The sequence below is a fragment of the Melozone crissalis genome, unplaced genomic scaffold (assembly GCF_028551555.1).
Source record: "Melozone crissalis strain CALT ecotype California unplaced genomic scaffold, PUWL_Pcris_2 ptg000042l_1, whole genome shotgun sequence".
In the NCBI taxonomy this organism is placed as follows: domain Eukaryota; kingdom Metazoa; phylum Chordata; class Aves; order Passeriformes; family Passerellidae; genus Melozone; species Melozone crissalis.
In genome coordinates this window covers 36,372,120-36,385,286 of record NW_026535820.1, presented here as the reverse complement: position 1 = coordinate 36,385,286, position 13,167 = coordinate 36,372,120, and the positions used below count along the sequence as shown (strand labels likewise).

Genomic DNA, 13,167 nt, shown 5'->3' with positions numbered 1-13,167 from the left:
AAAGCATGATGTTTATGTCTCTTGGGAACAGACTACTCTGGTTTTTTCCCCCCTGAACAAGGCCTGGCACCATGGGCTATGGTGAGGCTCTTACACATCAAGGCAATTAACAGTACTTGTCTCATCATGTCCTGGCAGAGTCTCAGAGAGGAGACAGAGATGACATACCCACAGCTCTGGGAGTCTTGTGACACCACTGCCACATTTGCCTCCACTATCCCAGGGAATAAACTGAAGATCTCATCAATTCCCATATTCTGTTTATATAAATCTTCACTCCCCTTCTGCATCTCCAGCAAGGCTCCCACATAATTTACTCCAGTTCCTTCCCTGATTTTGAGGTATCATTATTGCCACTCTTCTAATGAGCTGCCATGTACCATATATTAATCACACACAATCAAAATCTTGTCTTTTTATACCTGCGGAACCATGAAATTCCTGTAGCCTCACTTTTTAAGTTGAGCAAACCTGTTTCGACATAGCAACTGAACACAGAGAATTTGAAGCTGAGCCATTTTTAAATTCCATTGTTATGAACAATTATAACTGATGCTATGTTGCACTTGCTGCTGTTCCAGCTGAGAGTCCCAGAGCAGTTGCTTCTTTTTACCTAGCCTGAAACTTGACAGTGAGGTTATTGCTCATCCAAGTGGGTGACTAACAGCAACAGCTTTAGCAAGGAAGGCACAGTGTACATAAGGAGCTGTGGAAGCTTCCCCCACAGCCTGAACACCTCAGCTGTGACCTGTTATGCTCACATAATTTCAGTCCTGATCTCTGTGCAAAGACTGTCAAATTGTGCAGTAGCTCAGTGCTGTGAATAAGGACGGATGGAGAGAGGGAGGAAAGGAGGAGAGGGAAGCAAACAGCAACTAATTCATGATGGAAGGAGCCTGAAATGTTGGAAAAGCTGATCCTTTCAGAGTACTTAAGTCAACATCTAGTGAAAACTGAGAATCCCTCTGGGTATCCAGAAGGATTTGTTTAAGTCCTATAATAAGAAAGATCACATATGATTATAAATCCTCAAGTGTCTTCCCCTCACCTACTCTATTTTCATTCATGACCTGATTAGGATTTGAATCCAGATCTCCTTAAGTGAATAAAGCTCCAAAGACCCAGCTTGCATAAAGATGGGGAATTTTTTCCAGAAATATATGGCAAAAGCATCTGGACTTTGAAGATGACAAGTTCTTACATTTGGCTCTTGCCTTAAAGGAGGCAGAACACTAAAAGAGACAAAGAATTGTCAAAAATGTATCCATGAGAGACTGGTACTGTGGATCACCTCACTTCTGCACCTTTTCTACCATAAATAATGCATAGATGCCAGACTCATTTACATTGCAGCAACGGCTCGCATCAATGTAGAGAGCACAGGATGACACCAATATCCTGCATGGCCTGAGGTATTTTCTGTACCACAGACCTGTCCTTTCCTCAAGACATCTCTAAACAGCACAGACTACATGCACTTACTCACATATTTGCAGAACTTAAGGCAAAACTACATGATATTTGGCCTTGTTTCTAGGAAAGAGAGAAAAAAGAGACAGATAGCTATCGACCTGGCCTAAAAATTTGCATGTGTATAGGCTTGTTAAGAGAGTTGGAGTGTGAAAGGAGTTAGAGGACTGAACGTCCCTTTGTTCAGCCTAAATGTCCCTTTGTTTACTGAGAACCAAGGCAGGGGAATCAATGGTTTGAGAACCCAAACCTGGCTGATTGAAGATACCTCTCCCGGCCAAGAGTTTCCATTGGGGTTGAAAAGGGAGAAATAAATGGGATTTTGTATGCTCTTTTGTAAGGACCCTGCAGCTCCAAACCACCTTTTCTCACTACTTTTTTTTTTTCTCAGCAAACAACCCATAATGTAGCTCAGTAGTAATGTCACCTCTATTTGTCTTCTATAAACTGCACTGCAAAAATGTACCTGCAGAACAAGCTTGGCCTTCCCTTGTCTGCAGACAAGAGGAAGATGTGAGTAATGCAAAAATCAGCTGCAGTAGAAATCTGTGAGAAAAGCGATCCTTTTCTCTGACCTGCTGGACACACATGAACCCAAGGATTTAGGAAAGCCTGGATAACAGGTGCAGAATACAGACACCACTTGTGGATGACAAACTGCTAGAACACTGCCTGCCAAAATAAAAAGCCCTGCTGAGATAGCTGTACATTTGCTCAGGACCCTGTGCTTAATTTTAAGGATAATTAGGGTTTGTCCAAAGCCAAAATGGATAAAAATAGCAACTGAAACCTTCAAGTATCTTTCCTTCATCACTTGGGCCATGAACTTTTTGGCAAAAGGGACTCTTTGATACCAACAAGTTACGTCTGCTCAATCACAGCATTTCAGCACTGACTCATGCAAGCTGCAAAGGGGTTTTAAATGCTAGGGAGAGCTGGTCTTTTGTATTCTGACAGCTCCTTACTGCAGCTTTATACGAGTACCTCTCAAATGAAGAGCCTGGAATATATGCAAAAAAAAAAAAAAAAAAAAAAAAAAGACATGTCAGTTGCTTCACAGTGCTTAGGGCTCCCCTGGAGCTTAATTATGTGGGAACTGTAACATGTAGTCTGTCAGCTAAAAGGTGGCAGATCCCTGTGGCACAGATTGAGAGGTGTGCTGTGAAACATTACTCATTTGCTCTCGCCCTACAGGTAAGTATGGCATGCCCTGTGCAAGCCACAGGTTCCCACAGCTGCATGGGGGTTCCTCATGTTTCTCATCTGTGATGTCCATGGCAGTGAGCTCCTAGATCCAGCTTCCAGCATCCCTGTGCACACTGCAGTTTGGTTCTACATTTAGATGAGTAGCACATAAATATTCCCATCTTCACCACATTAAAAAAACCAATCATCACTCATGTTAGTTTTCTGCTGCTCTATGAATCTAAACTACAAGCAGGGCTAAGTGATCAGCACCATAACCTTACAAATTTTCTGTCTCTAACTCAGGGCTATAACTGTGGGAGATGTATTGTCCCCTAGGAATGTGATAAGCTCTTTGGCACAATTCTGAAATGAAAAAGCACGGAGATCATATTCCAGGATATATTTTCAAATGTCTAGCAACATTTCCCCTGGTTTCATTTTTTAAATCATAAGCACTGGAATCACTCATTTCTAAGGCTCTGTCTTGTGTTGGTGCCTAGCTGCCTTAAAAAAAAAGCAAACTACAAAAAATTTCTGTCCCAACTTATATTTTTCATTTGCAAACATTTACTCAATTCTCTGAATTAACAAGGAACAGCTTCTTCTTCTACTACATGCAGGAGGTGCTTTCATAAACTTGTCACATCCTGATGTTAGTAGCATATGGTATTGAAAATATTCCTACTGCTTGAAGGGAGAGCTGTTACAAATACTTCAAGCAACAGTTTGTTAATTTTGGATGTGATCCTACAGTGCACCAATATTTTTCTCATGCTTTTAAACCTAACCATATAATGAAGATGCCCCATGAAGTTTCAAAAAGAATGAGTTAGACCATAGATTTTTTGGGGACCTTAGAACATTTCCTTTCAAACACCAATGTCTATAAGACAGAGTGTTTCTTTCTTCTTCCTTTTACAAACTAGAGGAGCAAATTCTCTTTTTTCCCCCTTTTTTTTTTCTATTTTTTTGTGCTATCATGAAATATGGGATTAACTGTGCTCTACATGAGGAAAAGTAAGGCTGCCTTGCTTTACAACTCGAGGAATATAGGCTGTGCCTTACAGACCATAGGTAGACCTCTTGCTCTGGCTGCCTAGTAAATTGAAATATGACAGTACAAAAAAGAAGAGATGAGAAATTGGAGTGTTAAGAATAAGGCCAGAAGGCAAGACTTCTCAGGGATATAATATGGAACTGGCATCAAAAGATAGAATTGGGCAGAGGATAACATCATTAGTCCTCCAGATATACTGAGCAGCAATATATGTCACATGGGGTCAAAGAGGGGCAGGATCACAGCCCTGGGGGAATATATGGAGTAAAGTAGTTGTCTTCCATGAAGAAAATTTTTCCTTATCTGCTCCCTCAAAAGGATGCTGTGTCTCTCAGCACTGTAATTCCACCCCAGCTCACTTTTCCCAGAAGATGACTGAACTGCCACAGGGAAATGGCTTAGCTACTGGTATTCAGCTAGTTGTCTGGAGGGCGGGGGGCAGGTAGAGAAGACAACTGGGTGGATTTATGGTATCTAATACCATAAAGGGGTTTGTCAGGTCCTCCTGTAGCAGCCTTCCCTTCACCCGCCTTCCAGAGGATAAATGTTGTATTTCCACTGGCACCTTCACCATGACCATTTTTCCTACCCTTCTCAGTGCTTGTGTAGCCACAGCTTCTTACTGTAACAGCTGATCACTGCCTGGGCTCTGCCTACTTATTTTGCAATGTATCAGATATTTTATAATTGACAGGAGGGAAGCCCAAATGCAAAAGAACTCATCTCTAGTTACACAGGCAATTTTGTGGCTAAGCAGGCAGTTGAATGAGGATTTCTAAGATTAAGGTGACTTCCTATTTTACTGGCTATAAATCTTAAGCCACACTTTGTTAGCAGTGAAATTTTCTGGGATTTCAAACTGAACCTTATGCCATTATTTTCCCACAATATTTGCTATGCTGCAACAGTCTTCTTTACCTTCCTTCCCCTGAAATAAGATTTTTTTCATTGAGGCCAAGTCCACAGATATCTACTTAATCCAATTTGATTTTTAAAGCCTTGTGAAAAATAACACAGGCAAGAAGGAAAAGAGGAAGGCTCAATTTGCTGTGAGAATTATTTACAACACAACAACAGCTAAAAAATATGGTTATGGCAGAAAAAGCAACCCAGGATGCTTTCTCTTGGAAAGCCTCAGACTGAAAAATTAAGGCAGAGCAGGTCAATTGAGAGATGCATACATTAAGCACATTTCCTATCTTGCCCTAATAATGTATTCTGAATGCAGCAGCACACACTTCTTTCAGCCTTTAACTAGCCACTCAAACATGACCATTAAGCATATTCAGGAGGAAATACAAATATGAGAAGTATACCATGACATCCTATAGAAAAAACACACAGGAAAAACAGAAGGTAAACCCAAGGGCAGAAATGTGCTGCATAAAACACAGTTGATACAACACAGAGTTCAGAGAGGTGAGAGAACTGCTTTAAGCAAAAATGAAAAGACAAAAGAATCACCCAAACAACTCCTTCCTCCTTTTATGCTGTCAGATTTATGGTTTCTGCTATTGAAACTTAAGGCAGTGAGAATAACAAAATTTTGATGCTTACTTAAATCTAGCTAGACCAGATGTAATACAGCTCTCAAGTGAAAGATCTGCCAGGGAACAACAAATACACAAAGCTGATTGTTAACCAAGTCCTTTACAGGGCAAGTTGACCTGGTACATTTTTGTGAAAAGAAACAAAGCAATGGAAATACCAACATAATTTGTATTCAAAGAGAATAGTGTGCTCAAGTATACCACAGGAACTTGGGATAACATTATAAAAATCTTTTACCTCTATTTTCCTTCCTAAAACTTTGTATTTGGTTTTATTTTTTGGCACTGATGACATTATTTTTTTGTCCACAAATTTCAATTAAGAAGAATCCCACATTTTAGGTTTCAGCCTCTGACCGGGAAAATAACTTTTTACAGTCATGCTATTTAGCATCAGTTTTCAGTGGTATGGCAATATTAAGAGAGTATTTTTGAAACAGGGTGAATCTAATGTAAACATTAACCAAGCAGTGAAAATAGAAGCTTAAAATTTAGTTAAAAGCACACGAACAAGTAGGAAAGCAAAAGACTAGCTAATATTTCACACTCAGGTATCTAAAGATCATCCCCTGAAATAAGGCTTGAATTTGGATATATAGATATTATCATTAGAACAATCTTAAACCCAGTTTCCATGAGTAGTGGGTCGCTTCAGCAAACTCCAGAGGTTACTCTTTCTAAGCTATAAAGTAACTAAAAGCTAGAGTGACAAAACAGAGATTTCCTGAGGCCATCTTTCCTATTTTCTCAGCCTCTCCTGGCTGTATTAATCATGTCAGTTAGGATAAATTTCCTACTTCCACCATATCAATCATTTTGAGTTACCTGAAGAAACTGCAGAGCAGCTGGAGAACGCTATGTCAATGTGCATACTTGACTAAAAATTACATGCTTCCTCAGGAGGAATGATGGGATTTTGGAGAACTGGTGAAAGCTATGCAGCAACTAAAAAAACGGAGTATTAAACTCAGATTACCTGGGCACCTACTCTAAAAGCAGCTTCCACTTGAGCTTTGAGGATGTTGCACTTCAAATGGTCAGGTACAGATGAAGGTGACACAGGCGCATGAAGAGGTTTTTCTGATACCTTCTTGTCTTCAACCTGAATTTATTTAAAAAGCAGTGATGTACATTAGAAAGATAAGTTCATAAAATTATCAAAGATTAAATTTTTACTTGTAATAACTTGATTCAGCAATATTGGCTAAAACTTCCATATTCATACTCTGAAAGATATATCTTATAAGATTTTGAAATATTTAATGACTTGATACTATGTTCAAGACAAGAATAGCCCCAGGGAAGCCTGAGTAATAGAAGCAAGAAAATTATGTGGAATGAAGATACATTAAAAAAGCCCAGCCAGGCCCTGGAGTGGTTGTGCAAACCTGTGATCAGACCAAGGAAACAAAACATTGTCTCAAAATATCCCACAGAAGGCAGAAGAGAAAACAGCACAATTATAGTGAACACTGGCTTTTTACACCACCCTTAAAATGCAAAGCTTTGCAAGTTTAACCAGAGAAATGTGAAGGAATCTTCACTTAATTGCAAGCCAAGCAAAATCTCCTTCATCAGAAGGAAAAGGAAAATCAAGGAACTTTAAACATTGCTCATGCTGTTTCCACCTGATATCAATCCTTTACCTACGCAGTGATCTGAATCAGAAATTTTGGCCTCAGGATAGCTAGTGTAGTGCCCTGGTCAAACATGACCTCAAGGTTCTGTGCCTTGAACACGACTATGTCCAGCAGAAATGCCACATTAATAAACTTCTCATGCAGAAAAGGAAAACAAAAAGACAATGTAAGAATAATGTATCAACAAAGAGAGTATGGTGAGACCAGGATTGTAAACAAGAACTCTTAAACAATGCAACTGCAATATGGCACATATTTTTAGAGAATAATTGGGCAATGGCATAACAGCCATTGCAAACTTTCCTATTCTTCCTGAAAGTGACATCTGAATTAGAGATGAGTAACAGCCCAGATTGTGCATTCATTTTCTGCTCTCCTGGCTGAGAAGGGTGAGTGGTTGTATACACCCAGACAGAGCAGATATATAATGCTGTCATTCAGATTTCACCCACAACAGGTATAATGAATCAGTACACCAGGTTCAGTGATCCTCAAGGTTCACCTCTGCCAAGTATTTCAAGACAGAACCAACCATTTTTTTTGCTACTGAAATTACCATGTGATTAGCGCTTTAACTTCAAAATCTGTCTCCTTTATCCTTCCTTCTGCCCTCCCCATGGCATGCCAGTGGCTGATGGTAACTACAATCTTACAGACTCTTTCCTCGAGCAAGCACAGACAAATGGGAATATAAAGATTTGGGGAACGCTTTCTGCAAGTGGAGCAAGTCACAAAAGCAATTGTGTTGCCTGAGGAAACTGTCCAGCAAACACTGGGGAGGGAAAGAGCCAGACCTTAGCAGAACTCTGTTGAGACTGCAAGATATTTATGTGTAAGCAAAGTTGGTCTAGCAGCCTTCTGCATCCAAAATTCCGTAGCTGCCAGGTATGATTTTGAATAACTATCTGTTAAAGGACTGCTCATCATGGGATTTTTTTTTCCTCTGCCAAATTTCTAATAATTCTTACATGTTTATTTGTCAAGCCACATTTACTTTTTTTAGAGGAAGATATATTTGGACTTCCCATTCTCCCCAGTCTCCTCCTAAGGGAAAAAGAAAATACATAAAATGAAAAGTGACAGTGTCTAGCTGGAGCAACTTATGGAACTGCAGTCATCTATTCAGTCTTGATTAAAATAGTAGTTCAGCAAGCATATGGAATAAAACCAATGCACTAAACCCAAGCATGAAATATTTTATTGCCATAGGTGTCTTTTCTAGGATACTTGGAAGATAAGAAGGGGAGATAATCAAAAGGACAAAATTATTTGTAAAGAAAGCACAGCTTTTACTTCACTGATACTCTTGGTAGACAAAGTGAACCCATTTCAAAAAGGCTGTTATCACTGCCAACGCTCTTGTGTATTGATTTCTAACAGCTGAAAAAACAACACATTAAACAGTGGCATTTCTAAAGGCCATGCAAAATCTCACCTTTGTTTTAACACTGTATACTAATTAAATAACATTTCAGTCAAGCAATAATAGATAATGGTATTTTACTTGCTGTACCAAGGCAATTGAGGCTTGTTTAGGAGACAAGCTTGTTTCATAACAAGAAATGTTCCCAAGTCCCATCCTTCTGGTGGGTTATTCAGGTGCATATAGATGTTTTTCAGTTCTATTGTTCTTCTTCCACTGCCCAATTTTCCCACATTGACCAAGAGGAAGATAAAAACTCCCAGGGCTGCCCTATATCTGGGAATCCTCAAAAGATCTAAATCTCCTGCTGTATTCAGTATTGTGCAGATGACTTCATTTAACAGAGATCCCCAGTGTGAGAGCTGATGTGCAAGTCCCACATTGAGATTCTTGAGAGGCTGACCTGGCTGAAAGAGAAAGCTGCTGCTAGAAGGTGCACACTTCTCAGAAGCCACCACTCGGTATTCAGTTTTGCTTTAGTCCTTGTTTGGGTGACACTTTAAGGGTTTCACCTTCAGGCAAGCAAAACTTGCTTTGCTTGCACTGCATCAGGAGCAGCAGCACCTTTAGTGACTGGTCAGACATGAAGAGCAGACACTGCTGCAATTGCTGCTCGGCCTCAGCAGCCGCTGAGCCAGCAGCCAAAGGCCACCGTGTCCCCCTGCCCCAGTGGAAATGTCAACTGCACACAAACCACACACGGGGCACGGGAATATCTGGCCTGACCCAGGCCTTCCTCAGCTTCTGAACACATGTCAAAGGCATCTTTGCCTGCCTGCCTTGGCAGTGGCAGTCTTTCCTGCCACAGAAAAGCACATCCTGAATCATTGCTGAATTCTGCTCTCCCACAGCTGATTAGCTGAGACTTTACACACAGAGTCAGCGGCGCCGAGGATCCAGATGAAAAGTAAACTTTAATCACAGAACAAAGCAGCATCTCTTTATTGCAGACTATTAGCTCTTCTAAGCATCTATATAAGCTCCTATTTTTCCCTAATGCCACTAATCTTTACATACAAGCTCGTTCATCTCCCAGTTTAACTCCTAAAGTATAACTGTCATCAAGAATGCAAAAGAAAATATTTCACGGCTACAAAAGTGCCTGCAGAATCTTCTGTGATTCATTTCACTAGTTTGTAAGAAAATCAAAGATCTAAAACCTGTCTGCATTAGGAATCTCCACAGAGTATTGCTACAAGAATGAAAGCTGTATTCTACTTTATTTTGCTGTATAATAAATAAATTTTATATTTCCAGAATCCTCACTGCTCGCAGCATAAAGAGAGCGGCTATTCGTCTATTGAGCCAGGCTGGCAGTTATTAACATTTTGTTTTAATTTATACACTCAGAGTATTGTATTTGGAAATTATTACAATGCTAAGCATGGCAGGATGTTAATGAAACTTCTTATTTTATAATTTTTTATGACACAATTCAAAAGAATCTTAGATGCCCCTTTCAAGTGAAAGTCCTAGAGTCAAACTGGCATTTGAAAGAGAGAATATTCTTGCTTAGAATTGCAATTTAAACTCATCATAAAAGGTTTAGAAATTAAGAAAAAACCCGTTAGAATTCCTGATAAATCTCCAGTTTTCCATGTCCAATTCTGCTGATCTCAATAACAGCAATGTGTTTACATTTTTTTCACTGCCAATGCAGAATTTTATTTTTCCATGGAAACAGAACACTGGAAAATTGCATTTAAATGGAAAAAGTCAAACAAGCTCAGATATATACACATATAAAATTAGAGGCATTTTTTTCTTTTTGTAACTGAACTCTTACATTTGCTTTTTCTCCTCCCAAACATTTACTTTGAATTCAATTACATTTGCTGATACTAGAACTGAAGGCAGATTTGTAGAGTGTCAGATAATGATGACACTGATTTTGGTTTGCAAAGCTAAGTGAATATTAAGTACACATACAGAATATAAAAATCGTTACAAAAAAATAGCAACACCACTCCTGTAGATAACATCTCCAAGCTCTGCTTTAAAAGGTTCATGCTTTGTTCTGCATCAAACTTTGTACCAAAGGCAAGATTCATGATCTTGTGCCTCTGTGAATTTATTGATAGCCTCTTCTTAGACAAACAACATGTTTAAAACATGTATTTGACTGGAGATAACTGAAGAATGGAATGAATATTTTCTTTAGGAATGCAGGTCTATTTTTGTCACTAGTCATCACTACTAGTGGGAGGTAAAATTTTAACAAAGACAACACAAATATATATGTTCTGAAAACACATTAGCTAACTGAGATTTCCTGGGACTCAACTACATCTGCAAATGTGCATGGAAATCTACAGACTCTTTTGCCCCTTTTTCACCAGAAAATTTATTGCTTTTAACCATGTGACAGCTAACACCAATTATGAACAGATACCACAATGATAAGACCGGTACAAATATGTGTTACTCTTATTTGAGGTAAAGTTTACAAGCAGAAACTGCATGTTCTTCATTAGAAAAAAAAGTACAGTTGAAAAAACAAATAAACAAACCCCTCATTACACTGTCAGACACAGAATATTTTCCTGAGGTTAGCTATTACTTGGTCTAATGAAAAATATAACTCCCAATAAGTCTTGTTATGCTTATATCCTTGGAGTAAACTTCTTTAATTCTTGGTATAAAATTTATTTTATAAAATGCTATTGCTCAATGTTAATAAATCCTACTTCTGTCACTGCTAGCAGCATGACAGTCTCAGAGGACCATGGCAGCCTTTTTTCCTGGATATACCCTCTGATGTGTGCACCACACAGAAGAGTCTCAGGTACATCACAAAGGTGGGTTTCATTTGGTGAGTTTTCTTAAACTAAAAATGATTTCTGAAACCCCAGTGGCTTTGGACATTGCTGTTATGCAGGAAGCAGGTAGTTCCACAGATTTTTGCAGGTGGTGTCATTTGGAAGCAGACAATCTGTGTAACAGGGCAGTCCTATAACGTACTTTTGCCCTGCTAACAAAAGGCCATAAGTTCTGAGGAGAGTTTGCAAAGATGTTAAGGCTCATCTGGCTAGCTCTCTCTGAAACTTTCTCAATCTGCCTGCAGCTTTGTTCTACTAAGTTTAGCTGTAGCAGCAATAATTTTATATAAAAAACACCAGTGTTCTTTGTAGAATAAGGTATTTAGGACTCTAACACAAACATGTAGCTTAAAACAATGTAGGGCTGATATGAAAACAGGGGCTTTGAGAAGGGAAGACACAGGACATGGTCTAGAAGAGTGCTGATATGGAGTGGTAGGGCAAAGGGCACAGTCTGGCACTGGGGACCCAAGGCTGTAAAGAACTCACCAATGGCCAGTTAAAGTGCAGACCTAAACCTGGACAAAATTGGGTGTAGGGACAATAAAGAGAGTGAAGACATAATATGTAGCATATATATGTAAAAGTCACCATGTACAGTAAATTCAGGTGTAATGCAAAGATGTAGACCATTGAAGAAAGAGCAAGATGCAAAAGCTTATTTGAAAACATACAAAAGGACCCAAAGTACATTGTAGACTTTTATTATATAGACTCCTATTATATTGAGGAGAAACAAGAAAACATGAATATGCCTAGATAGAACATTGGAACAGGCTGCCCAGGGAAGCATTTGAGTCACCATCCCATGAGGTATTTAAAAGACATGTAGATGTGGCACTGAGGGACATGGTTTAGTGTTGGACTTGGCATTGCTGGCTTAACAGATGGACACAATGGCCTGAAAGGTCTTTTCCAACCTTAATGGTTCCATGATCCTATGACCATCATAATTCCCCCTCTGATCCCATCAAAATGAAATCACCAACCTTAGGACCCATAGGTGAAGGGAAAGGGTGAGCTTGACACCAGGAAAAGAGGTAGAAACAATTTGAAATGTATTATTATTCCTAATTTTTACGCCAAAATTACAGCTGAGCTAATAATTACTAGACTCCCGAGATTTCAGAGATGCTAACAATACATTCTTGGCTTCACATCATAAACACACACACACACACACACACACACATGCACACACACACAAAGTAACAGGGGATGGGAGAATATATTTTTCTAATGAAAGGCTTCCAAGAAGAAAATCAGAAATACATTCACAGCTACAACACTTAAGATTGTCTGTCTTGGAGATAAAGGAGTTTGCTAGCACCAAAGGGCATTGGAACACAAGTTGAAACAGACTTTCATCATTCAGAAGGTGGACAGACACGCACACCATACCAAACAGCTCTGGCAAAGAGTTTGGACACATCCATTCATCATTCCCATGAGACAAAGTTTGCTGCAGCAGACAATCAAATTAATTAACTGCAGAATCTAATTTACCCAATTTCTTGCTAATTCTCCTATGGGTCGATTATTAAGCCTGACAAATTCCAGCCTGAAAGCACTTTGCTTGAAAAAAATAACAATTAGCAACAAGAAGGGAGGGAGTGAAAACTGGGACTCCACAACAGTTGTGGGAATCATTCCCTTTTTTTTTAAATCAGAAATAGAGTAAATGAAACAGCTTTGTAAAAGCTTCAGTGGTTTTATTTAAGCATAATATTTTGGAGGATGCAAAAGTAGGCCATAAAAGCGCTTAGTAGACCAGAAATCAATTGAGTGCTGCAGGAGAGGAGTTAAAACTTCATTTTTTTGCCAGAAATTAGACACATTGAACACTCATTAAAACCTGTTTGCTGCTGGACTGAGTAGCTAGCTAACTACCATAACCAAAGGAATTTTGAAGGCCTCACTCTCAGTTAAAAATTCTTGTCGCATTTTGGAGTTGTTCAACCTGGTCTAACCTGCCTTGTTGCCTTTCTGCTGGGCAGTGCTCTATGGCATTTCAGCCCAA

General features: G+C 39.2%; 1 protein-coding gene across 2 annotated transcripts in view; it reads right to left on the bottom strand.

Annotated features, from left to right (window-relative positions):
• The window catches only part of EPB41L4B (erythrocyte membrane protein band 4.1 like 4B), a 166,690-nt gene that overhangs the window by 47,961 nt on the left and 105,562 nt on the right, over positions 1-13,167 (bottom strand). For both annotated transcript variants that reach the window (XM_054284544.1, XM_054284545.1), the window contains exon 18: positions 6,242-6,367. In XM_054284544.1, the coding sequence (XP_054140519.1) occupies positions 6,242-6,367 (126 nt within the window). The remainder of the gene's footprint in view (positions 1-6,241; positions 6,368-13,167) is intronic.